This window comes from Pelobates fuscus, chromosome 2, assembly GCF_036172605.1.
Source record: "Pelobates fuscus isolate aPelFus1 chromosome 2, aPelFus1.pri, whole genome shotgun sequence".
Classification (NCBI taxonomy): domain Eukaryota; kingdom Metazoa; phylum Chordata; class Amphibia; order Anura; family Pelobatidae; genus Pelobates; species Pelobates fuscus.
Genome location: NC_086318.1, coordinates 245,597,296 through 245,624,502, shown reverse-complemented (window position 1 = coordinate 245,624,502; position 27,207 = coordinate 245,597,296). Strand labels below are relative to the sequence as shown.

Here is a 27,207-nt window from a genome sequence, read left to right as displayed (position 1 = left end):
GAACGGTCCGTCTGATCTCGGTGCACCTTTATTACCGTCCCGTGCTCGCGGAAGGCGATTAGCGGCTGAGAGTTGAGTATGGAACTGATTACCAAGCCGTACATCATAACTGACACAGTATACACACACAGTGCATTATCAGCCATACATTATACTGGGCATGCACACAGCCACGGGTACACCGGGAATATCAGCCTGCACACTGTCAGTCTCCACTATACATGCAGACCTGGGACACAGTCCGAGTATAGCACTGCAATACAGAGTAACACTGCAATACAATGTCAGCATACAGAGTAACACTGCAATAATACAGAGTAACACTGCAATAATACAGAGTAACACTGCAATACAGAGTAACACTGCAATAATACAGAGTAACACTGCAATAATACAGAGTAACACTGCAATACAGAGTAACACTGCAATAATACAGAGTAACACTGCAATAATACAGAGTAACACTGCAATAATACAGAGTAACACTGCAATACGGAGTAACACTGCAATACAATGTCAGCATACAGAGTAACACAGTGTATCCATTAGACTGCATTACAAACAACCTGGGGCTGTACATGTCTGCCTATATTGCTATATACAGTATTTCGTGTATGGATGTCACTGTGCATTAACCCCTTAAGGACACATGACATGTGTGACATGTCATGATTCCCTTTTATTCCAGAAGTGTGGTCCTTAAGGGGTTAAGGACCAAGGCTCTTTTGGCAGTTTTGTCATGTGTTCATTCTACCACAGTTTCACCCCGTTTAACCCCTTAAGGACCAAACTTCTGGAATAAAAGGGAGTCATGACATGTCACACATGTCATGTGTCCTTAAGGGGTTAAATTAAAGAAGTTACAAAGAAAAGGCAGTGTTTACATTGTTGCCTAGTAATACTGGAGATGCTGAATGTTCCCCATAAAGAGGCATTAAAGGACCACTATAGGCACCCAGACCACTTCAGCTTAATGAAGTGGTCTGGGTGCCTGGTCCAGCTAGCATTAACCCTTTTTTCTATAAAAATGTTCTATGTTTATATTGGGGTTAATCCAGCCTCTAGTGGCTGTCTCATTGACAGCCGCTAGAGGCGCTTGCGTGCTTCTTACTGTGAAAATCACAGTGAAAAGACGCCAGCGTCCATAGGAAAGCATTGTAAATGCTTTCCTATAAGACTGGCTGAATGCGCGCGCGGCTCTTGCCGCACATGCGCATTCAGCCGAGTAGCAGGGGAGGCGGAGGAGAGCTTCCCGCACGGCGCTGGAGAAAGAGGTAAGTATAACCCCTTCCTCCCCCTAGAGCCCGGCGGGAGGGGGACCCTGAGGGTGGGGGCACCCTCAGGGCACTATAGTGCCAGGAAAACGAGTATGTTTTCCTGGCACTATAGTGGTCCTTTAATTCAATGCACCTCTATGAGGCAATGATTGGCGAAGCATTTTGCCAAACATGCGTAATAGCCTCAGCATTGCATTGGCTGAGATCATCAAATTTTATGATCTCAGCCGCGGAGCCAGGCGGGGCCAAGCGTGGCGCTTGAAAAAAGGTGACTTTAAACATCTTTTTAAAGGGGGGGCAGAGGACCTGAAATAGTGATTTTGACACTTGTATCAGGAATACATGTTTTCACTATAATGTTTCTTTTAAGTGCACCCATACATTATATATATATATATATATATATATATATATATATATATATATATATATATATATATAATTTATTAAGGAGAAATATTGATTTCTTATGATATATTATGTATACATATATTTTGATATGTGTACATAACACATTATTAAATCTGAATAAAATATTTAAAAAAAAAAAATCTGTTTCACATTTAAGAATGTCTAAACAAGTGCAACTGAAGAAAGCTAATTTAAAATAGATTCACTTATTTGTCCCGACTGTTATAATGCCCATTTTATCTAGGATTTCATTCATTATATATTTTTATAGGTTATAAAATAAAGTTTGCATGGAGTGAATTATAGTTTGAAAACTAAAACATTGTAAAATTTGTCATGCTGAGAATACAACTTTTGTGGTAGCTAGAGAATTCAAAACCACAACACAAAAGTATATATTTGTGGAAAGTACATCCTCGGACTATTTAACTAAGAGAATTTTGACACTTTTTATTTTATCATGAACCTCAAACTAAATATTGTTTTTCATTTGTGTGTGTGTGTGTGTGTGTTTCCCTTCAGATTAGAGACAGTGCATAACAAATGGGCTATTCTCTAATCTGGAACAGAAAAGGCAGGCAGATACCTAAAATGTAAATAGTTAGACTCCTCCCCATAATCTCCCTCTCTTAGGTATAACTTAGCTGTTTGCAAATCCTCAGTTCTTTACCTGCTTTAAACAGGAAAATATTGTATAGCAGGCAGTCACGTTTTTGGTTGCAGGACATTGTTAATCAGCTGAGGCCGAGGACAACTCTTAGGACACTAAGTGGGTCCATCTCTCTTCTCTGCATACTCAGGTGGAACGCACGCCGAGCGTCTGTGTTTCGCCTTTTATTACTTCCGTTTAATGCCAAACCGGGTTGTTTTTTCCCAGGAGATAGTCTTAACAGGCTTATCTAAGAAATACGCCTTATGAAAAAATGAGTCCACTAAACACAAAGAAACTGGTAAAAGCAGGAATCCTAAGGCATTTCCAATGCACCCTAATTTGAGAGATCTTATGCTTAGAGAATGGAAGTATCCATCTAAACATCTTCTCATTAAGGAAGACTCTGACAAGAAATTGAAGGGATTGCCTAAGTTCGATGTACCTATTGTGCAACTGGGGAAAAAAAACACCCTACCTACTGGTGATTCTAGTGGTCTCCAGGATTTCATGAATAAGAAAGCAGAATCTTCATTAAGAAAACTGTTTATAACTACGACAGCACAGAGTAAACCCCTTATTGGAGGAACATCAGTGGCTAATGCGTAACGTTTCTGGCTTGACTCACTAAAAATAGATTTATTGGGGGGCAGGGCCTGACCGCCATGCCTGCTGGTCGCATGGCACAAGAGCTCCGGCAACATTCGAATCATTGAACTACAAAATTAAGCTTAAGGTCCTACCTGACGACCTACCGATAAGGGCCAGCACACGAGGAGACAATGGACCCGGGAAGAGGCTTACGACTAACGTTTTAGTCCCCCAAAGAGACGCGCATCGCTCCTTCGGGATGAGGCCTACTCAGGCAGTAAGCAAGGCGGACGGCTGTCGCCTGCTATCCTGCCCGATGCAGCCAGGACAGACTCCCTCAACTGAGCGGACCGGGCCCTGTTCCCCCCCCCCTCCCCCGGGCCGGTGGGGGTGATCCCGGCCCACACCCTGCACACTCAGCAGCTCCTGCTACACCGAGACACCCAAAATGGAGGCACAGTGTCCCGGCTGACTCACACGGACACCTCCAGTTCCCGAAGGGGCATAACCCCCATGTGGCTAACTCAAATTATGTGTACCTGAAAGGAACAACCCAAAACGCGGCACTGCTCAGCCTCAAGGCCCAAAACCTATACACACCAAAAAGGCGGGAGCGGCAGCCGACTGATACACAGAGCTTAGACCCGGCCACCCAGACCCAACAGTCAACCCCTCGGGCCTGCATGCCCAGATTCGGGGACCTGGCCTGCAACACCTCAACAACCGCACAGAGACACAGCCTAACTGCAAGAAGAGGACACCAACCGGCTGGATGACAGCGGCTGCTACGAACTCTTCACCATGAGGGGACTTGACAGCCTCCTACTTCCACATAACTGACCCCATGCAGAGACGACCTGAGGAAACAGCTTGGGTATCGAGGAGGGTGCAAAGCTTACCCAATCCCCCTCTATGGAACAGGACTGTACAGCTGCAAGCCGCTGAGGTAGCTGGGTGTTCACAAGTTATAAGCGACTGCTCTCAGGACTATAAGTATGATAAGCTAGGCTCTCCGTAATAACAGTAAAGATTAAATAACATACCCCAGCTAAGTTAACACAGGAGTAATTGCTAGTTGTAAAATTGTTAACCTTCTGCATTCTGGACTGCCCCACCGATCTCCCACACACTTACCTGCACGCACAACCTCACAGGCACAGTGTAAAGCAGATCAGGCACACTCCAACCATAGACAGGCACCCACACTTTGGCACGAATGATAAACCTGGCAATTCTCATGTTTAATTCCCATGTTTATTTCTTCTATTTATTTCGTTATCCATCCACATGTCGAAGTTTATCGTATAGGATACCACCTCATATACTCCTGACATGTTTCGATAAGCCTGTTATATTATTACTTAAGGCACGTTGAACAAGCCTGTGACTACGTGAGTTAACCTAAAAATGTATGCAGTGATTATCCCAATAAGTTACAAGCGAACCATATATCAACCTGTTCCCTCTTGTTCAAAAAAAAAAAATGTGTGTGTGACTATCTCATACCATGACACTGTATATTTCTGTATGATAATGCATTGCATGTTAGCGCTGTCGTGGTGCTGCAAGCATATTGTTCTCCTCTTCACAAAACAAAGAATTAAAAAAATATATATAGATTTATTGGGTGAACTGAAACGGTCTGTGAAGTGATGGGTCTCTCCAACATAGCCAGGAGGGCGATGTTGCGCAGGAACTGGTCAGTTGATTCCACATCGAAGAACTCCTTTTATGATCTACCCTTTGAACAGGGAAGAATATTTGGGTCACATCTGGATAAGTTCCTCAAACAGATGGAAAATGGTAAGAAGGCTTTATCAGAAGATTGAAAAAAGAGCAAGTGGAACAAAGCATTCTTCTACAGAAACAGATCTGCCTATAGAGATTCATGTCATAGACTCACTTCTTGAGTGGGCGGAAGACTTCTGGATTATTTGTCAGTATAGAAAATTACCACCACAGATAACTGGGTCCTGTCTATTTTAAAAAGAGGCTACAGGTTGGAATTAAACGAGCTACCTCCAGGAGGTTTCCTCTGTTCAATTGTCCATTATTCCCGAACTGCCTACTGTTCAGAGAAAATCAGACAATGTTGAAGAAAAAGTTATAGAAATGCTTCCAAGAGAAGAATGTTTTTTGGAGACCTATTCGTGACTTTTCTTGTCCAAAAAAACAGATGATTCTTTTATACCAATTTTAGATCTAAAAGACATGAACAGGTTCATTGTCAAGAAGTTGTTTCGCCTGAAGACCATACTTTCTACCACTCACATTATTCAAACAGGTTTCAAGCTGAGCTCACTCAATAAAGGATGCTTGTCTGCACATCCATATCGCATAGGAAAGCAGAAGATTTCTAAGATTTTCAATTAAAAAAATCTGACAGAATAAAAGAAAACAAAATAAAATAAGTCAGCTCTATTATGGCTTTAAAAGCAAAAAAGATCTGTTTCATTGGGGAAGCAATGAGACTATTAGGTCTCTTTACAACTGCAATTTCAGCAGTAAGCTGGGCGAAGACAAGGATGAGACCTTTACAGGAAAAAAAAATTAAATCGTGGGACAAGTCTAGACCAGATGGAACTCGAGTCTTCAAAATTATGGAGTTTCCGCTGGTGAACAACATCTCAGTTCCATACAGAGGGGTCTTTAGTTTCCTATGAAACATTTTCTGCTAGTCACCACAGCTGCTTCAGACTTGGTTGGGGAGTTCATCTGGGAACATACGTGACAAAAGGTAAATGGAGGCCTCAAGATTCAAGAAAATCATCCACGTATAGGGGGCTAAAAGCCCTTCTGTCATTCAGGCTACATCTCCAGGGTCATCGTTTACAGATAAGAAAGGACAATTCAATAGCATTCACGTATGTGAACCGACATGGAGGGGCTTGTTCTCATCCCCTGGAAAAGTTATGCTGCAAAAAAATGCTCTGGTAAGTAGTCACCTGCTCTCAATATCTTAATCCACTTAAAAGGAGAAAACAATACGTTAGTCGACGCACTCAGCTGGAACCATCTGCAACAAGGGAAATGGTCTTTATAGCGTATTTAGAGAAATAGTGGCAAGATTAGGAACACCAGAGATGGCTTCAAAAGCAAACAGAAAAACGAACAGATTTGCTTCTCTCAATTCAGATTTACTAAATGCACTAGCAATTCCATTGAATTTTTAACTGGCATATATTTAACCCCAGTTGTTCTGATTCCTCAAATATTACATAAAATCTAATTGGACAAAGTAAGAATCATTGCAATTCTTCCATTTTGGCCTCTCAGAAATTGGTTCTCAATTCTTCCGAATATATCCAAAAACGCCTATTGGCAGTTTCCAATTACAGTAGAGATTTTAGAACATAACCTGGTCCCTCTGCAGACTCTCCACACATTTAATCTAATGTATGGTATCTGAATGCCAGATCCTGAGTGCTAAAGGTCTGCTTCTGGAAGTCATAGACATCATAGTAGCCGTTAAGAAAGATTCCACCTCTACAGTCTACTCCGGAAATCTGGAAGAAATTCTGCTTCTAGTCTTTTTTTAAGGCGGACCTTTCAGCTTCGATTCCTAATATCCTAAAATTCCTCTAGTAAGGATTTTCGATAGGTCTATGCCCAGCATATCTAAAAGTCCAAGTTTCTGCAATAAGCTTTTACATGATTAGACCCTGGTATCCAGATTTTCTAAGCAGTGTCCCATCTTCTTCCTACTATCAGGGAACGTGTTCCTCCATAGGATCCCCAATTTGGTCCTTTCAGCCTTTTGTGAAGCCCAATATTGAGCCTTTGGAATTCTGCAGTCTTGAGATCCTAACATACAATACTTCATTTCTAGTAGATGTTACTTCTAGGTGAACTTCAGGCCTTGGAATCTTCTCCACCCTATCAGGTGTATCATCTGGGTATAGTTATCTTTAGCTTCATCCTTCCTTTCATCCGAAAGTTTGTTCTATGTCTAATGGGAATCAGGAGATTGTACTACCAATATTCTGCCAAAAACCTCAATGTGAAAGTTTCATTACCTTAATGTTAAACACACTCTGCAGTTTTACCTTGACAGTCCTTTCTGTCATTCTGACAGGTTGGTTGTCTATTTCAAAGACAGAAGAAGGGTCTTATGGCATCTAAAGTTTCCCTAGCAAGATGGATTAAGGAAGCCATTACAGACACTCCTCACTTAACGACCAGGTTCCGTTCCTACGACCAGGTTGTAGAACGTATTGGTCGGTAAGTGATGAGTTAAGGGATTCCCCGCTCTGGTGCGCATGTCTGTGTTCAGGGACGTTTCCCCCAAATATAGACGAACGCACAAGAGCAGGGAATCCCTCCAATCTATGTTCGGTGAAATTTCCCCGAACATAGAAGAACGCAGCAGAGCAGGGTATCCCTCTAATTCCCATGACGGCTCGCTCTTACCACCACGCGAGAGAGCTGGTCGTAAGTACGAGCTGTCACAAAATGAGGACCACCTGCATTTTATAAGTCTTCTAATGTTCCTCCTCGTCTTAAATTGAAGGCGCATTCCATAAGGGTGATTGCTGCATCATGGACTTTCAGGATTTCAGCAACTCGTTCTCAAATTTGCAAACTGCTACCTCAACGTCTCTTCACACACTTTCAAAGCATTATCAGTTAGACATACAGGCCTCTGAGGATTCTATCTTTGGGCGTAAGGTGGTACAGGCAGTGGTAAAAATTGATGTATTTTTGCCTTTAAGGAATTGCTTGATTATTACAGTTGTTCTGCACTGCCTCTAATCTGGAGGGAAAAGCTAAAATTTTACTTACCGTACATTTATTTTTCCGTACGATTAGTGGCAGTGCACGTATTTCCCACCATATTTTAAAAATATATTGTTGTAGTTTCTTGGCTTGTGTATTTTCTGTGGTTTTGCGAACAGCAGTATAAGTTATAACTAAGGGAGAAGGAGTCTAACTGTTTAAATTTTAGGTGTCTGCCTGTCTTTTTCCGGTCCAGATTAGAGGATATCCCAGTTGTTGTGCACCACCTCTAATCCTGAGGAAAAATACATTTATGGGAAGTAAAATTCCATGCTGTGCAGCTGGCAAAGTCAGTCAAAGTCAGTCACTGATCACTGGGCAGAGAAGAATGCACGGAGACCTCACCATGGTCTGAAAAGACCAGGGTCTATTTAGACTATGGGGGTCTCCCTCATACTAGATGTACACTCAAAATCATCTGAGCATTAAACGGTCTTGTGCAGTGCTCACTATGAGCTCTGCGCATACCTCTTCTGTCAGTCTGAGGTCACTAAGTGTGGTCCAAGCAGACAGAGTAGACGCTCAGGTATTAAACGATACCAGGGGCTTTCTGTATTAAGATAAGGGCATACTCATAATTAATTTGCATGTGCATATTTGCTCAACTGCGATATTTAAATAGATTTAAAGGGTTCTGCAAGTCTGGGGCCACTAATTGTAGCCCTAACTAACAGAGTGTACCCTCTGGTATCCAAGGGTGGCCAAAATGTAGATTCCCATCTGTTAAACTCCAGCAATGCAATGCCAGATGAAAATTTACCATTTGCCCATCCTTGCAGGGTTGTATGTGTGAACAGTGTTTGTGCATTTGAAAGTAAGCATGTGTTTGTATACAATATGAGTGTGCATGGAGGTGTGTATCTGTATGTACTGTTGCCATTGGAATGCAGTGGTGTACTTGTGTGTAGAATTATATTTAAATGCAGGGGTGTGTTTGTATATACTGTTGGCTTTTAACCCCTTAAGGACTAACTTTCTGGAATAAAAGGGAATCATGACATGTTACACATGTCATGTGTCCTTAAGGGGTTAAATGAAGGTGTACTTTTGTGTGTAGTGTTGATGTTTGAATGAAGGAGTGTTTGTATATAATTGTAGTGTTTTTAACAGAGGAGTGTGTTTGTATGTAATGGTTGTGTTTGATTGCACCAGTGTGTTTTATGTAGTGTTGGCTTTTAAATGCGGGTGTACATTTGTGTGCAGTATTTGTGTTTGAATGAAAGGAAAGTAAAGGAAAATTGCAAAACTACAAACTTCTTATAGCTCCAAATATATCTTAACAGTTCCCAGAGATTCCATCTCATATATCTTGCATTCATCTTTCATTTACAGGTCTCCATACTGTAGACATGCTTTCTGTATGGAACTTCCTGAAGCGGCATAAGAAGAAGTTTATCTTTGTTGGTGCATTTGCTGGTGGTAAGTTATGTGTCTTGCTGATTTCATCCCTTTCAAACTTATGTCTCTAGATTCCAAATTCTACTACTTTTATAGGTATACTGCGCTGATCATAGCTTCAGTGTTCGTCACTATGTATTCTCATAAGTTCAAATAGTTAGAAAATAGTAGATTCATTTTAGCAGCTGAGAGAGAAAGATCAGAGTGCTCATTCATGTGCTGTGGGGAAGTCCATCTGCTGATAACAGCAATGGCATATGTTGGAGGAATACTTCTGCCAACAGCAGAAATCTGCAGTTAGTTGTAGAACATGGATATACGGCTAGGGTTAAGAATGGGTTAGGATTATAGGACCAGTGTTTATTTTATTTTATTTTTGGGGGGGTTAGGGAGATATAGGATTTAGGATTATAGCTTCTATGCTTCTCAGCCATATTACCATGGTAACCCGACCGTATATTGAACACTCTGCATATAGATTTAGTGCCTAGATAATAAGAAAGTGTATATAAAATATATCACCTATATAAAATCAGTTATATCATAATAAAAACAATAATCAAGTAACGTCCTTAATTTTTCTGAACAAAGACGTTCATAATGTAGTAAATTGCTATTGTAACAATCTTAAACATCACCCGAGATGCCACTACGAAAGCATTCTGATTCATGAACATGGTAGTTCAGTTTAATAAACAAGAAAATTTACAATAGAGGCAAAAACAAGAACATGAACAAACTAGTGATTCAAAAAAGAATCATAACAGAGCTTCACGAAACTAGGAATAAATCATAATGCCTATTCACACACAAAGGCTCCAAGGAATTAAGCTCCTTTATCCAGAAATGTTCTCTCTATTTAAGATGTTTCAATCTGTCTCCCTCATGTGTGCGGGTGCCACGTCCTGAACTACCTGAAAGTGTAACTGGGACAAATTATGTTTGGCTTAAAAAAAAAAAAATGGTAAGTCTATATTTTTATTCCAAACAGCAGATCTGTGTTTAGACACATGATCTCTTACTTTTTGTGTAGGTTCGCCTACATTAATATTGCCACAAGGGCATTTAAGTATCTATACAACATATGAAGATTTGCATGTGCAAAACCCTTTAACTGGGTATGTTTTACCTGTCCTACAGACTGTAGCTCCTATTCTTTTTACTTTCTTTCTTTAGTGATTGTTGGCAATTAAAGTCCAGAGGATCTTTAAGGAAGCTACCATCTAAGCGTAACCATTCCCTGAACCCCTAATCCTGCATAATGACCCACGGAAATCTAATAAATACAGATTTATATTGGAATTAGACAAATTCATTAAAGATATACAATTTGTAACCTAGACGTTCCATTTAATTGTAGAAAAGCACATTCAAGTATATGTATGTGTAACAGTTTTGATATCTACTGGACTGCAACTTAGTAGCATAGTACGTTGCTCCTAATTGTGGACCCAAATATTAAACCTAATTATAAAAGAAACACTCCAGGCACCATAACAACGTAGTTAAAATTATGTTGTTATGGTGCCAAGGGGTTTCCTGGCTCTGGCTTTCCTTTTTAGGGTTAAATGTTTACGAATTGTTTAACTGAAATCATGCAGGTGTCTGAGGCTTCCATTTTGAAGATTTTTCAGAAAGCAGATATTATTATTATTATTTATTATAGAAACATAGAATGTGACGGCAGATAAGAACCATTCGGCCCATCTAGTCTGCCCAGTTTTCTAAATACTTTCATTAGTCCCTGGCCTTATCTTATAGTTAGGATAGCCTTATGCCTATCCCACGCATGCTTAAACTCCTTTACTGTGTTAACCTCTACCACTTCAGCTGGAAGGCTATTCCATGCATCCACTACCCTCTCAGTAAAGTAATACTTCCTGATATTATTTTTAAACCTTTGTCCCTCTAATTTAAGACTGTCCTCTTGTTGTGGTAGTTTTTCTTCTTTTAAATACAGTCTCCTCCTTTACTGTGTTGATTCCCTTTATGTATTTAAATGTTTCTATCATATCCCCCCTGTCTCGTCTTTCCTCCATGCTATACATGTTAAGATCCTTTAACCTTTCCTGGTAAGTTTTATCCTGCAAGCCATGAACCAGTTTAGTAGCCCTTCTTTGAACTCTCTCTAAGGTATCAATATCCTTCTGAAGATAGGGTCTCCAGTACTGTGTACAGTACTCCAAGTGAGGTCTCACCAGTGTTCTGTACAATGGCATGAGCACTTCCCTCTTTCTACTGCTAATACCTCTCCCTATACAACCAAGCATTCTGCTAGCATTTCCTGCTGCTCTATTACATTGTCTGCCTACCTTTAAGTCATCAGAAATAATCACCCCTAAATCCCTTTCCTCAGCTGTTGAGGTTAGGACTCTATCAAATATTCTGTACTCTGCCCTTGGGTTTTTACGTCCAAGATGCATTATCTTGCACTTATCCACATTAAATGTCAGTTGCCACAACTCTGACCATTTTTCTAGTTTACCTAAATCATTTTCCATTTGGCTTATCCCTCCTGGAACATCAACCCTGTTACATATCTTAGTATCATCTGCAAAAAGACACACCTTACCATCAAGACCTTCTGCAATATCACTAATAAAAATATTAAAGAGAATGGGTCCAAGTACAGATCCCTGAGGTACCCCACTGGTGACAAGCCCAAGCTTCGAATATACTCCATTGACTACAACCCTCTGTTGCCTGTCACTCAGCCACTGCCTTACCCATTCAACAATATTGGAATCCAAACTCAAAGATTGTAGTTTGTTGATAAGCCTTCTATGTGCAACAGTGTCAAAAGCCTTACTGAAATCGATGTAAGCAATGTCTACTGCACCACCCTGATCTATAATTTTAGTTACCCAATCAAAAAAATCAATAAGATTAGTTTGGCATGATCTCCCTGAAGTAAACCCATGTTGTCTCTGATCTTGAAATCCATGTGTTTTTAGATGTTTAACAATCCTATCCTTTAACATGGTTTCCATCACTTTCCCCACTACTGAAGTTAGGCTTACTGGCCTATAGTTGCCCGACTCCTCCCTATTACCTTTCTTGTGAATAGGCACAACATTCGCTAACTTCCAATCTTCTGGGACTACTCCTGTTATCAATGATTGGTTAAATAAATCTGTTAATGGTTTTGCTAGTACACCACTAAGCTCTTTTAATAGCTTTGGGTGTATTCCATCAGGTCCCATTGACTTATTTGTCTTTACTTTTGACAGTTGAAATAGAACCTCTTCCTCTGTAAACTCACGTGTAATAAATGACTCATTTATCCTTTTTCTTAACTGAGGTCCCTTTCCTTCATTTTCATCTGTAAATACCGAACAAAAATATTCATTGAGGCAGTCAGCTAGACCTTTATCCTCATCTACATACCTTCCTTCTTTTGTTTTTAATCTAACTAATCCTTGTTTTACTTTTCTTTTCTCATTTATGTATCTAAAAAAGGTTTTGTCCCCCTTTTTTACTGACTGTGCTATTTTCTCTTCTGTGTGTGATTTGGAAGCTCTTATAACTTGCTTAGCCTCTTTCTGCCTAATCTTATAGGTCATTCTGTCTTCCTCACTCTGGGTTTTTTTATAATTACTAAATGCTAACTTTTTGTTTTTTACTATTTTGGCTACATCTGTGGAGTACCACAGTGGTTTCTTGAATTTTTTGCTTTTACTGACAAGCCTAATGCAATTTTCTGTTGCCTTCAGTAGTGCAACTTTTTTTTTTTTGTAAATCTGTTTATTGAGATGAGATAATCAACATAAGTGGCTCGCAGGCCAAGTAAAAACGTTATATTTCCAAAACAAGATAAAGCCAGCATAAAATATTCTAGTGTCAGAACAGTCTGAGCAAAACAATTTTAGTACAGTTAAACATCACAAAGTCAGGTGAACAAAGTGTTGACCTAGGTTGACAAATTCCGTGATTACTTCCCTTCATATGTGGAAACAGAGAGCAGGAGTCAGTATAGAGCGCCTTCATGTAACATTTATGTGTGTATAAGTATTTGTTCACGGCCTGACATAATTCTGGCTAGACATGGATTACAGTAGGCGCTTGCATATGGTGGACAGGGGATGGCTATGTCACATAGGTAGTTATTGCTTTAGATATTCGAGGCTAGTTCGGGGCGTAATATAGTTTCAGGGTAGGGAGACCAGTAAGTCTTGAGTTAAAGGCTATGCGGGGTCGGGTCAGCCAAGGTCGGAAGATAGCGTATGGGCAATGACATCAGCAAATCTTCCACATATGTGGGGGGCGTTGGTGTTAGGGTCCAGATGTAATCCGGGGCACAACCGGGGAGAGTTATAATCGGTTCAGTGATGTTGAGGTACCTCCCGTTAGGTAAGGTATGTGGGAGACCTATCTTACAACATCTCCATAACCCGGCACCCCCACCATAAGTAGCCAAATACCCAGACTAAAGGTAGAAAACTAAGTCCCAATGCAAGTGCTGACCCCTCCCATGCGATACCCATCCAAGGCGGAGCCCAAGACATGCTTACCGATTACCTCTACCTCATCAGCGCTGAGTCACCGAATGGTTCTAAGGGCCTCTGATCACTCCTGTCACGGGCGGTGTGTTCAGTTGCGTGTGTGTGTGTAGGGTTTCTGTCATTCCATGTGTCAAAAAATGTTGGTGAGTTGAATCAGAGCGTATTCAGATTGTGGAATGTCCAGTACAGTAAGTGTCCCTGAGGGCGATGTCCACCCCCAGTGTCTGCCGTCCAATGACAAGTCCTAACTCGTAGGTTTCTAGTCAGTGGTTTCTATCCTGTCAGTTGTCACGGAGCTCCACCTATCTGCTTAAGTCCAGTCTGTCCAGTATCGACCCCAGACCCCTCGAGGCCCTGCGATCAGAAGAAGGAGGGGAAAGGAAAGGGGATTAGGGGGAGGGGGGCATAGGTGCCTGTGCCGTGTGTCCCTGATTGCCTCCATCTTGTCGGTACTGAGCAATATAGTAAAACCAGGGCATCCACATGTCGGTGTGTCTGGTTCTTCGGCCAGTAATGGTGGCGTGTGCCTCCTCCGCCCCTTGAATATCTTCGACCCGGTGAATCCATTCCTGTTTAGTTGGCACCGTATCTGTTTTCCAATGTGCTGGAATGTTGGCCTTAGCTGCGTTGAGCAAGTGTCGCAGTAATGACTTTTTATACACTGGAATGGGCTGTGTAGAGGCGTGTAGCAAGGCCAATTCCGCAGTCCAATTGGGTATGTCCCTCAGGATGAGCGTCACATCGGTCCTGATCATGATCCAATATGGGGCAATGAGTTTGCATTCCCACCAGATATGTAGTACCGTGCCGCGTTCTTCCTGGCATCTCCAGCACACTGGTGGGATTGATGGGAAGATTCGGTGAAGTAGTGCCGGTGTCCGGTACCACAGGGATATCAGCTTGTAATTCATTTCCTGGTAATAAGAGCTCATTGAGCTCTTATGTTGCCAAAGTAGCGCGGATTCCCATTGTTGGGTGGTAAGTTCCTTCCCCATTTGTCCTTCCCATTGCCGCTTAAATGCCAACGGTGCGGGTTTGCCTCCCACGAGTAGGTTTTGATAGAGCATCGAGATTGCGTGGGCCAGATCTAGTCCTTGGTCACAGAGTCTTTCGAACCATGTGAGGTCCCTACGCATCCGTGCATTGTGTGGGATGGAGGCAATGAAGTGTTTCAGTTGCATGTAACGAAATTGGGAGAGGAGGGTCCAGGGCCTGTCTCCAAGCAGCGATGGGAGATCCCGAAGCTTCCCATCAGCGAGGATCGAATGTATGGGTATATATGCACGTTCACTCTCGATGGGCCATGCTCCCGCTGGGAGCCCACCTCCTACCTCTACATTGTGTGTGATCGGTAGCATTGGGCTAGGCGTTGGGGAGATGTGTTCTTGCTTCCTCAGCGTTCGCCAACCAATCAGGGTCTGAGAGACCAGTCCCTCAGTGCGAGTCGGGGTGATGCGTCTTCCGGGATTCCCCCATACCTGGGCCTCCAGTGATGGGCCTATGAGTCCCCTATCCAGGGTCACCCATTGTTTGGGTGCCGAGGTTACATGCCAGTCTAAAACACGTTGCATTACCGCGGCCTGGTAATATTTTTTAAAATCAGGGAGCGCTAGACCGCCCTGTGTCCTAGGTCGGCACAGGATTTCATGCCGAAGTCGGGGGCGTCCGCCTCGCCAGACATATTTAAGCACTCCCGATTTCAGGGCCGAGAAGAAAGACTCCGGAATGGCAACGGGTGTTGTTTGCAGGAGATAGAGGATCCTTGGCAGGACATTCATTTTAAGTACGGCAACTCTGCCGTGCCATGTAATATGTGGGTAGGACCAGTTGGAGAGGTCCATCAGGACGTTCTTGAGGAGGGGTATAAAGTTGCAGTCGTATATATCCTCCGGGTCCGTAGTCACCCACACGCCTAGGTACTTCATTTTGTTAGAGCACCAGCGGAACGCGAATTGCGATTCCAGAGAGCGGGCCTCCTCTGTGGGGAGTGTGATGTTTAGTGCCTCACATTTAGGAATGTTGAGTTTAAATCCAGATAGTTGTCCGAATCTGTCAAGTTCTGTGAGGAGGCAAGGTAATGTTGTTCGGGGGTTGCGGACAAAAAAGAGGAGGTCGTCGGCGTAAGCTGCCACCTTATGGTGCACTCCTTCCCACTCATAGCCCTTGATGTCTGGGCTTTGCCTGATAGCTTGTAAAAGGGGTTCCAGGTATAGTGCGAACAACAGTGGTGAGAGGGGGCATCCCTGTCTGGTTCCATTACGGATCGTGAAGTCTGTCGTTGTGGCCCCATTGATTCTCACAGTTGCCCGAGGATCCATATATAGTGCGGATATCCATGAGAGGAGCCTTTCACCGCATCCCTGCCATCTCAGCATCTCCATAAGGTATGACCAGTTGACCCGATCAAACGCCTTCTCCGCGTCCGTGGAGAGAAGCATCAATCGGGTCCCATGTCTCCTAGCATGATGCTGGATGGCGAATACTCTCATGGTGCTGTCTCTGGCTTCTCTACCCGGTATGAACCCTGTTTGGTCCTCGTGGATCAGCTTGGGTAGAAGGCATTTGAGACGGGTAGCCAGGACTTTTGTGAACAGCTTGGAATCCACATTAAGTAGTGAGATCGGGCGGTAACTGCCGCATTGTAACGGATCCTTCCCCGGTTTCAGGAGTACGGAGATGGTAGCAGCTACTGATTCCCTCCCCAAATGTCCCCCCTCTCCGACTGCGTTGAGAGCATCAGTGAGTCGAGGCAAAAGTATGTCGGATAAACTTTTATAGTACCCCACAGAGAAGCCGTCTGGTCCTGGTGCCTTACCGGTCTTAGAGGATTTCAGGGCTGCAGCTATTTCTTCAATACCAATTGGAGCTTCCAGGAGTGCCGCAGAATCTTGCTCCAGTCTGTGGATGCCCATTTCAGAGAGATATTCCTGAACCATCGAGCGGTGCCTCACAGTCTCAGCCTCCCCTTTAGGGGGATATAGATTATATAGTTTTTCATAAAACTGTCTGAATTCCTCCGCGATCTTCTCCGGGAAGGGAGATATCTCCCCGGAGGTCAAGCAGATTTGTCGAATTTGTCTATGGGGCATGGGGCCTTTTAACAGCCGTGCAAGGTACTTGCCACCTTTGTTAGCGTGGGCATAGTAGAAGCCCTTAGAGCGTTGTACAGACCTGAGGTGTCTCTTCAGGAGGAGGGCTTTAAGTTGTCTTCGGTGTTCCATCAATTCTCCATAGACCGCATTCAGTTGGGATCTCTTATGACTGCGCTCCAGCGCCGAGATGGTGCGATGTAGCTCAGTCAGTTCGGACAGGAATGCCTTCCGTTTTTGCGAGGCGATGCGAATGAATGTCCCGCGGATCACGCTCTTGTGTGCTTCCCAGAGCGAAATCGGGGAGACATCCGTCGTGTCATTCTCCCTAAAGTACTGCTCTAGTGCCTGATGTAGTTGGTCCTTCGTGCCCATATCTAGTAGCAGGGCCTCATTGAGTCTCCAGGTCCATCCCGTTGGTTTGTAGAGTGGGGAGGCCAATTCCATGGTGACAGATCCATGGTCCGACCAGGTAGCAGGGGTGATGTCGGCTCCAAGGAGGCAAGATAGTCCCTCTCGAGTGATGAAAAGATAATCAATGCGTGAATATCGGTTATGAAGCGCCGAGAAGTAGGTGTAATCCTTCACCGAGGGGTGTAATGTCCTCCAGCAGTCCACTAATCTGAGGGCCTCTAGTGATTGTCTAATGGACCTGGTATGGTGCTGCGGTATGCAGCTGTGACCCGTGGAAGAATCCAACGTCGGGTCCAGTGGGGCGTTAAAATCGCCTCCTACGATTAGGATACCGTCGGAGAAGTCCTCTAATTGTTGGAGAGCGTTGCGGAGGAAAGGAGCTTGCCTCTTATTGGGTACATAAATGGAGGCTATGGTGTAGATTTTGTCCGCGATGACCCCTTTAAGGAAGAGGTACCTCCCCATTGAGTCCTGTACACGGTCGAGTTCTTCAAATCCCAGGTTGGTCGCCAGTAGAATGGCGACACCGGTCTTATGCGATGTGGGATGGTTGCAAAAGTAGTTGGTAGCATAGTGTCGGTTGCGTAATCTGGGTTGTGACCCTTCCTTAAAATGTGTTTCTTGCAACAGGGCGATTGACACCCGCTTTCGATGTAGTTCCCTCAATAGGTGCGTCCTGCGTTCGGGGATGTTAAGTCCCCTACAGTTCTGCGTGACAACCTTAAGGGGTGCTGTGCGGTAGGCCATAGTGCTCAGTATCGTCGGGAATGTGGGTTAGTGAAGAGCAACCAGTCCACACGCCCGGCAGTCCAATGCAGGAGGGGGGGGGGGGGGAGGAGGAAGAGGAAAGAAAGGAGGGAGAGAAAAGATAAGGGGGGGTGTAAGAGAACGGGTAGGGGGAAGAGAAGGGGTCAGAGATAGGTAAAGTGAGTGTAGGGGCAGGTTCGTCCAGGGGCCCGAGGTACTGGTTCAGGCGTCTGTAAGGGGATTAAAAGGAGGTAAGTATCCCTATTGTCGATACCCTCACAGAATTTGGGTTCTATCCCAAATCTATACCCCCCACCAAAGTGGAGGAGGGTGGTCTCGTGCAGCAGCCGATGGCAATGAGTCTTCACTCCGGTACCAGCCCAGGAGAGTAAAGTACTCGTTGCGCGGCCACACCACCTTTAGCACGAGTGTATATGTGTGGAAGCACGGTTCGGGCTCCGCTCAGAGGGTCTCCCACTAGGAGAAATTCAGCACTCGCCTCAACCCACCCCCCGTGTTGAAAGTTAGTGGGCAACGTAAATGGCCTTTTGGGCAGTAGCGATGAAGGGGCCCGCGGACAGTAATCGTTAAGTAGGTTAGGCAATAAATACAATCGTCCAGGCTAGTCAGTGAATTCCGAAGCTATCCCGATTTCCCAGGTACATCCCCAGCTCAGAGCACTCCTTCTAGTCCTCCCACCTATCCCATTAGTCCGCCCCTTGCGGGTCGGCTATCGATCATATTGTGGGGTAATGAACATTTCACATACGGCAAATCCCCGGTTCCTGAGGGGGAATGAGTCTATGGAGAGCAAAACCCAAAGATAAAAATAACCACGTGCATATGTAGTGATCCATGCAAAACACAATATAGCAAAACAAGATTAGCAAACCTTAAAACAATGTTAACATCATTAAGTACGCTCCCACACCACGGTTCACCTCCCCCAGCTCGCCCCGCATCCGATAGGGAGGGGGGGCAAGCGGGAGGGGGGGAATGCACACGCGTGAGGGGGGGCGCTCCCGTGTGGGGGTTAACAGTTGGATACACCCCGAGATGAACAGATGGTTCTGATATCCCTGCAATCCCATGTGCGTGTCTAGGCAGGGGGCCTGGGAGGCCATCGCACATATCTGGGGAAGGGGCCGAGGGAGCGGGGGGGGGGGGGGGAGGGGGCCAGGGGGGAAAGGGAAGGAGGGGGTGGGAGGGAGAGGGTGGGAAGGGGGGGGGGGGGAGGAAGGAGCGGGGCAGGAGCCGCAAGCCGGTCCCCCACAAAATAGTTATGGGTGTGTAGGTCTCAGGGGCAGGGTACAAGTGCGAAGCAGGCCATCCATCTTGAAATTTGTACGTACTAAACCCCAAGGTAATATGCAATTAAGTACAACAACATGTGACCCTCTATGGAAAACGGCAAATAGTGCGGAGGCATGGAATACATCCTACGTCCCCCGCCCCGCTCCCCCCCCCCCGAGTCCACATCTATCCCATAGCTCAGGCAAGAACCAGAGGCCCACAAGTCCGTGTTGTTCACAGCGGATCCTCGGAGGGGACAGTCCGCAACCCCCCCCCCCTCCCCCAGCACCCCCCACCCAAAGGTTCAACATGTGCATATGCAGTTGGTGTCACAAATCATGGGACCAGGAATGCCATATTATAAAGCAATTAGTTACGGGGCTCACAGCAGTAAAGGGCCCAGTCCAGAGTCCACATGTCCCAATAACCCCCCTCCCAAGATGACAAGAGATAGAGGGGGCCCCATAGTACCTCAAAGTCTGTCGCGTGAAACTCACACATCCAGAGACAACCAGAGTGGAAACCGTCGTCGTCCAGCATCAGGGTTTCATCGCTTAGAGTAGAGGGTGTTGTATCATGGAAAGTTCAGGGGAGTGCGACTATTCCTCTGGGGCCGTCGGGTCTCGATGTCGTCCAGTCCGGGGGGCATAGGAGGCTCCAGCCGCACGTTGTCTGGGTTCTCTCTGTGGTCTCGGTGGCGGTCCCAGCGGGCCCAGAATCCAGTTGGTGACTGGCTGAGGCGGAAGGCCCAATTCTCCCAGAAAACGCGGGACCTCCTCAGGCCATCTCAGAGTAACCCACCGGTTTTGATGTCGTGCCATCAGGGCGAAGGGGAAGCCCCATTTGTAAGTCACATTGTGTTCCCGCAGTGTTGCTGTAATAGGTCGGAGTGCTCGCCTGGCCTCCAGGGTGATAGGAGACAGGTCGTTAAAAAGCGCAACTTGGGCACCTCTGAAGGGCCAAAAGGCTCGTTCCCGGGCTTTCAGCATGATGGCGTTCTTCACCGGGAAAGAGCTCACACAGCAAATGAGGTCCCTCGGGCCGTCCTCTGCGTTCCTGGGGCGCAGTGCCCTATGTGCTCTTTCAAAGAGGATTGGTGGTGGTGGCGTGACCTGCATAATGGAGTGGAAGAGCTCTCTGAGAGTATCCGCAGCCTCCTCTGTCCCTTCGGCTTCTGGTACACCGCGTACGCGGATATTACATCGCCTACCTCGGTTGTCCACATCTTCGAGTTGGCGGCGCATAGATAGGATCATCTCGCCTTGCCTAGCGACCGCGGTGTCCGTGGAAGCTATGCGGGTCACCATAGTCACATCTGCTTCCTCCAGCGCGGCTATGCGGCCTGCATGCGTCGTGAGTTCGGCGCGGAGCCCAGCCACCTCCGTCCGCAAGGCATCCTGCAGGTTTGTGGCCACTGCTTGGAGGTCTGTTTTAGTGACCATAGCAGCCGTTAAATCCCGGAGGGAATTTTCAATCCTCTCCAGGGCAGCATGTGTTGGGCCTTGTGCTGGGGCCGACGCCATTTTGGGTGTTGCGGGGTCGCCGCTCGCCCCGGGCTGTGGCTGCAGAAAACCGTCCAGGGGGCCTTGCTGGGGGTTCCCTGGGGTCTGGGGATGCTCAGGGCGTTTAGTGCGCCCCATGGAAGCTAAGTTGCCGCTGTAAATCGCTATATCGGGGGTTTAGGTGAGCGGAGCACTTCTCTCAGGCGGCCATTCCAGACGGAGCCGAAACCACGCCCCCCAGTAGTGCAACTTTTAAATAATCCCATTTCTTTTGGACTCCATTTAAATTGCTCCAGTCTGATAATGACTCCTTTACACATATTCTAATTTTGGAAAAGTCTGTTTTTCTAAAGTCTAAAACTTTTGTTTTTGTGTGGTGTGACGCAGTCACTGTTCTTATATTAAACCACACTGACTGATGATCACTGGATCCTAAACTTTCACCTACAGTAATATCTGATACCAAATCTCCATTTGTTAACACTAAATCTAGTATGGCCTCTTTACGAGTTGGCTCCTCAACGACTTGTTTTAGAGACAATCCCAGTAGGGAGTTTAGAATATGTGTGCTCCTGGCACAAGTAGCTATTTTTGTTTTCCAATTTACATCAGGAAGATTAAAGTCACCCATGATGATAACTTCCCCCTTCATTGTCATTTTAGCTATTTCTTCAACTAGTAGATTATCTAACTCTTCAATTTGTCCTGGGGGCCTATAAATCACACCTACACGAGTTACTGTGTGATTACCAAATTCTAACGTAACCCAAACTGACTCTATGTTCGCCTCACTAACCTTTATTCGGCTAGATTTTATGCTATTCTTTACATACAGGGCCACCCCTCCCCCTTTCTTGCCTTCCCTGTCTTTTCTATATAAAGAGTACCCTGGTATTGCTATGTCCCAGTCATTTTTCTCATTATACCATGTCTCAGTAACAGCGACTAAATCTACACTATCAGTTGCCATTATTGCCACAAGTTCATGGATCTTATTCCCTAAACTGCGAGCATTTGTAGACATGACTCTAAGCTTATCATTTTTTAACACACTTGCTACAGGCACCTTCTGTCCTTGTTTTGGGGGACAATTGGATTGATGTTTTATCACCCTTTTGCCCCCCCCTCCTAGTTTAAATACATCCTAGCAAAACCTCTGAACTGCTCACTGAGAACATTTGTTCCCTTTTGAGAAAGATGCAAACCATCTTTTTTGTACAGTTTATTTCCATTCCAAACAGAGCTACCATGAGCAATAAAGCCAAATCCTTGCTCCCGACACCATTCACCAAGCCACAAGTTAAGTCCCTAATACGCATCCGCCTGTCATTCTGAGTGTTATGCACAGGCAGAACTTCAGAGAATGACAATGTGGAAGCAACCTGCCGTATATCATTGCCGTATATCATTGCCGTATATCATTATTATTTTATTATTTATATAGCGCCAACAAATTCCGTAGCGCTGTACAATGGGTGGACTAACAGACACATAATTGAGATTAGACCACTGGACGTACAGGAACAGAGGGGGTTGAGGGCCCTGCTCAATGAGCTTACATGCCAGAGTGAGTGGGGTTTAGTGACACAAAGGGTTAGAGTAGGGGAATTAAATAGTTTGTTAGAGAAGGGTTTATTGAGTGCTTGGTAGGTCATTTTTGACAGTTGCAGGAAAGGAGTCCTGGGGTGGGGGATGAGAAGCCTGCTGACAGTTTAATTGATACGCTTTAATGAAGAAGTGAGTTTTCAAAGATTTTTTGAAGGAGTGGAGGCTGGGTGAAAGTCTGATTGAGGAGTGAAGGGAGTTCCACAGAATAGGTGCAGCCCTAGAGAAGTCTTGAAGGCGAGCGTCAGAGGTGGGGATCCGGGCAGAGGATAGGCGTAGGTCTTGGGATGAGCGCAGGGGTCTCGACGGGACATACTTGTGTATGAGGGAGGATAGGTATGTTAGAGCAGCATTATGTAGGGATTTGTAAGCAAGCGCCAGAATTTTGAATTGGGCCCTATATCTAACTGGAAGCCAATGCAGGGACTGACAGAGCGTGGAGGCGTGGGAGGTGCGACCGGACAGGAAAATAAGCCTCGCAGCCGCATTCATTATAGATTGCAGCGGTGCAAGCTGGGAACATGTAACACCGGTGAGAAGGGGATTGCAGTAGTCGAGGCGAGAGAGAACAACAGCATGAACCAGTATCTTAGCCGCGTCTGGCGTTAGATATGGGCGGATGCGCGCTATGTTCTTGAGTTGGAAGTGACAGGATTTGACATGGGGAGTAAAAGAGAGGTCAGAATCGAAAAGAACCCCTAGGCAGCGAGCCTGCGAGGTAGAGGTGATAGTAGCGCCGTTGACTTGGATGGAGACAACAGGAGTAGCAGCACTTGAGGGAGGAAGAACTAGAAGTTCTGTTTTGGACAGGTTGAGTTTAAGGAAGTGAGCAGCCATCCAGTTGGAAATAGCAGAGAGGCAGTCAGAAACACGAGTCAAGGTGGGCAGAGAGAGATCAGGGGAGGACAGGTAGATTTGCGTGTCATCTGCATATAAATGATATTGGAAACCAAAGGAGCTGATGAGTTTACCAAGGGAGGCAGTATAGATAGAGAACAATAGGGGGCCGAGGACAGAACCTTGGGGGACGCTGACAGAGAGGGGTTGGGGAGAAGAGGCAGAACCCGAGAAAGAAACACTGAAAGAGATATTTGAGGAGGCAGAGCGAAACGGCACTGGCAATGAGACTTTAGCGTTAGACCGTTCGTGAACAATTTAACCCAGAAAGATAAGCCAGCGCTTGAGACCTCCTGGCGCTATAACAACTCTAACTTTTAATTAAGTTGCTATTGTGCCCAGAGGATCCCTTGTACAGCTGCTGCAAAACCAGCACTAGAAGAGTTAATTTGCAGTGTGTGACACTTTTTTCGTTATATTTACATTTGGACAATTTCGACTGCACACAGTTCTTATAAGGTTCCTAATATTTACCCATGGCAGTATATCTTTCCTCTATTTTCTTCACTGCCTTTGTGTATATATAATATTAAAAGAAAATAGTAATTAAAACTATGCCTACTACTGGTCATGAAGAGTTTAAAATATTTGTTTCCCCTCTCCCCCCATGTTCAAGATACTGCAAATTGTATGCTCTTAACTGCATTAATAGTAAGTAATGCCATTTTACTATTACTTTTTTATTCAGGTGTTTATCTTCTTGGAAAGTATGCACAGAAGAAAATCCGAGAAATACAAGAAAGAGAAGCCGCAGAATACATTGCTCAGGCACGAAGACAATATCATTTTGAGAGCAACCAAAGGACATGCAACATGACAGGTTAATATGATATATGAAAGGATTTATTCATGGAATAAAGAATAAGATGTTTATTACATCAGTCGACTTTAGGAGGGTAGACAAAGCAGTGTGGAGATTAAGTCATGACAAAACTATTTTTGTAATTTGATATTACTTGAGGGATTATTTTAACTTCGTTATGAAGCATATTGAACTCAAATTTTCCCAAGAATGGGTTTCGGCCAGCAAGAAAAATAGCTGTGATTGGGAGTAGCTTCATTCATAGAAAATAATGAATCTACTCAATATCACATGTATTTCTCAGGTGCTTGGTGTGCCACTCTAGAGAGAATTGAAAAAAATGTAATTTGTATTATTATTGCAGAGATTAAGGTTTCACATCATATTCAAATAATGCAATGTGGTCTCCCTTTTTGGTAGTGCATTGTGGAGTCAGTGGTCAGAAAAGACACTTTAAAGATTTATTCGTGTGCTATAGGAATTTAGAGGTAGATGTGACTTCTGAGCCAGTTTTGGTTCTTCCCAATATTGTAATGGGAAAGCTATGCATATCCCCATGTGTTTATGTGATGTGTGTTTTTTTTTTCCCTTTTATGAAACAAACTAGTCATTAAGCTAATAGCAGCCTGTGCAACTAGCTTTCTTTTTGTATTTGCATTAATTTAGTTTTACTCTGCCATGCATTCCTGCTGCTTAGCTGTTTTAAAAGTACATAGTACTTCGTACTGCCAAGGAGCAATAGAGTGTGTGTATATATAGGCCCATTGCCTGAATTGCTGTATTTCTCATGAATAGCATGAAGGGGGACATTGCTGAGGTTAGGTACCTACAGTGAGGGAAAAAAAGTTTTTGATCCTCTGCTGGTTTTGAACATTTGCCCACTGACAAAAAAAAGATTAGTCTATAATTTTAATGGTAGGTGTATTTTACCAGTGTTAGGCAGAATAACCCCCCCAAAAAAATCCAAAAAAACATGTCAAAAAAGTTATAAATTGATTTACATGTCAATGAGTGAAATAAATATTTAATCCCCTATCAATCAGCAAGATGTCTAGCTCCCAGGTGTCTTTCATACAGGTAACAAGCCAAAATTAGGAGCACTTTCCTAAAGGGAGTGCTCCTAATCTCAGCTCGTTACCTGTATAAAAGACACCTATCCACAGAAGCAATCAATCAGATTCCAAACTCTCCACTAAGGCCAAGACTAAAGAGCTGTCCAAGGATGTCAGGGACAAGATTGAAAACCTACCCATAGCTGGAATGGGCTACAAGCAGCTTGGTGAGAAGGTTGACAACAGTTTGTGTGATTATTCGCAAATGGAAGAAACACAAAATAACTGTCAGTCTCCCTCAGTCTGGTGTTCCATGCAAGATTTCACCTCATGGAGTTTCAATGATCATGAGAACGGTGAGGAATCAGCCCAGAACTACACAGGAAATATAAAGCAATTATAAATACAAGGGCTTTAAAAATAGAACGCATTGGTTTTTTCATAAGAGTTTATTTAGGTAGATTTATAATCAAATTGATGAATCGAAAAGAGAAAGCGAAAGGAGAGAAAGAGAGAGGAGGAAAAGGAAAGAGAAAATTGAATTGAAAGGAGGATAATACAATCATCCTTGAAATTTGAAACTCACATCTAAAAATGGATTATAGACTTCATATAAAATTCACAATTAGAACATATTTATTCAAACTTTTAAATCACCTTCTCCCTTTTGTAATACGGTTATGTTCTTATCTATTACTCCTTCTGAGCGTATATGTATATGTTGGTGCTCTCCTGTTTGACTCCCCCTAAAACTATACGATTACGCACCCCCAAGATAGTTGTCTTCCTTGTTAAGGGTCACATGACCGTTGTTTCCATTATAATGCATTTCTTTTGAATGAGGGTTAATGCATTTCCCAATGCCTCTGGGGAATATAGAGACTTGGCGGTTTATGTGATATGTTTTTTGTTGTTTGTCATGTTTAGTAAAAGTTTCTTTATATAGATGCGTACATAGAGCGTCGGAGGAGAGAAAGATGGGAGGGAATTATAGGCTTAATGGTTACATTTTATCATTAAACATTCAGGGATTGAGTTCCCCCAACAAAAGGTCACTGATTAGAAATGTACTTAATAAAGAGAAAATAGAGATTTGTATTATCCAAGAGACGCACTGGTTAACAAAAGTTTTCAGGGCTATACGATATTAGCAAATTCCTCATTGACTGATGAAAAAAAAAAAAGAGGGACCTCTATTTTAGTCAGTAATGCATTAACAGTGGAAACCTTACACCAAGAAAATGACTTAGAAGCTAGATATAATATTATGGTATGTAGAATAAATCAACAAACATTGACCCTGATAAATGTCTATGCCCCTTCTAAAGAACAGGTAAATACCTTGAACAAAATTATAGATACGGTAGATACATTTAGAAAATGACCGGTTATCCGGGCTGGAGATTTCAATATGGTAATAGAACCTAGTATAGTTCTGTATTGTCTCAAGAGGTAATCAGACAAGCACACAATTTCAAGAAAGTTGTTAAGTTGTTAACCCCTTAATGACACAACTTCTGGAATAAAAGGGAATCATGACGGAATATATCCGTCATCTGTCCTTAAGGGGTTAAGTAAAATTGTCGGACTAGAAATAGATAAAATAAACAAAAATAAAGTTCCTGGGCCAGACACTTTCTCAGGATCCTTTTATAAAATAATGAAAGCTGATTTAGGCCAATATAGTAAAATAGTAAACTATGTGACAGAGTCTATGGGAGGGTAATAGAAGGAAGGTATCTAGGACCCAGAATCCTCCATAGTCTATACTCATTCACCTGCCCAATTAGCAACTGCTGAGGCTTTAATTAGCAGGTCTCAGAGCAGAAAGAGTCAGATACAATCTGACCTGCAGAGAGAGAGCAGGTCTGTGCAGAGCAGCATCTAAACAATGTGCTAAAGGTTGGTGAAACCAAGGCTTATTTTTGATTTGTGTAGTTTATTACCCTGGTGAGTAAGGGACATTTCTTTATGTTTAGTTAGTGCTCAAATTTGAGCTAGGATTTATTTTGTAGATTTTCCTTTCTGTTGTGCTGCAGTTTTGAACAAACTGATTACTGTATGGATTTTGTGCACGCTATAAATAAACCACACCATTTTTGCACCAGAGACTGTTGTTCTATGCCTGTAACCCTAGAGGACTGTGTTGCTTTGCCTATAAAGGTCACAACTATTTAATGGTTTCACAGAAAAAGGTGAAAT

At 43.9% G+C, this 27,207-nt stretch overlaps 1 protein-coding gene across 2 annotated transcripts in view; it reads left to right on the top strand.

Moving 5' to 3' along the window:
• Positions 1–27,207, top strand: part of PEX3 (peroxisomal biogenesis factor 3) — a 68,620-nt gene continuing 41,413 nt past the window's right edge. Inside the window, exons 1-3 of one of the 2 annotated variants that reach the window (XM_063443316.1) lie at positions 1–71; positions 9,037–9,123; positions 23,840–23,971. In XM_063443316.1, coding sequence (XP_063299386.1) covers positions 9,054–9,123; positions 23,840–23,971 — 202 coding nt within the window. In that variant the 5' untranslated portion in view covers positions 1–71; positions 9,037–9,053. Of the gene's footprint in view, positions 77–9,036; positions 9,124–23,839; positions 23,972–27,207 lie in introns of both variants that reach the window. The other variant, XM_063443315.1, reaches the window with a different exon arrangement.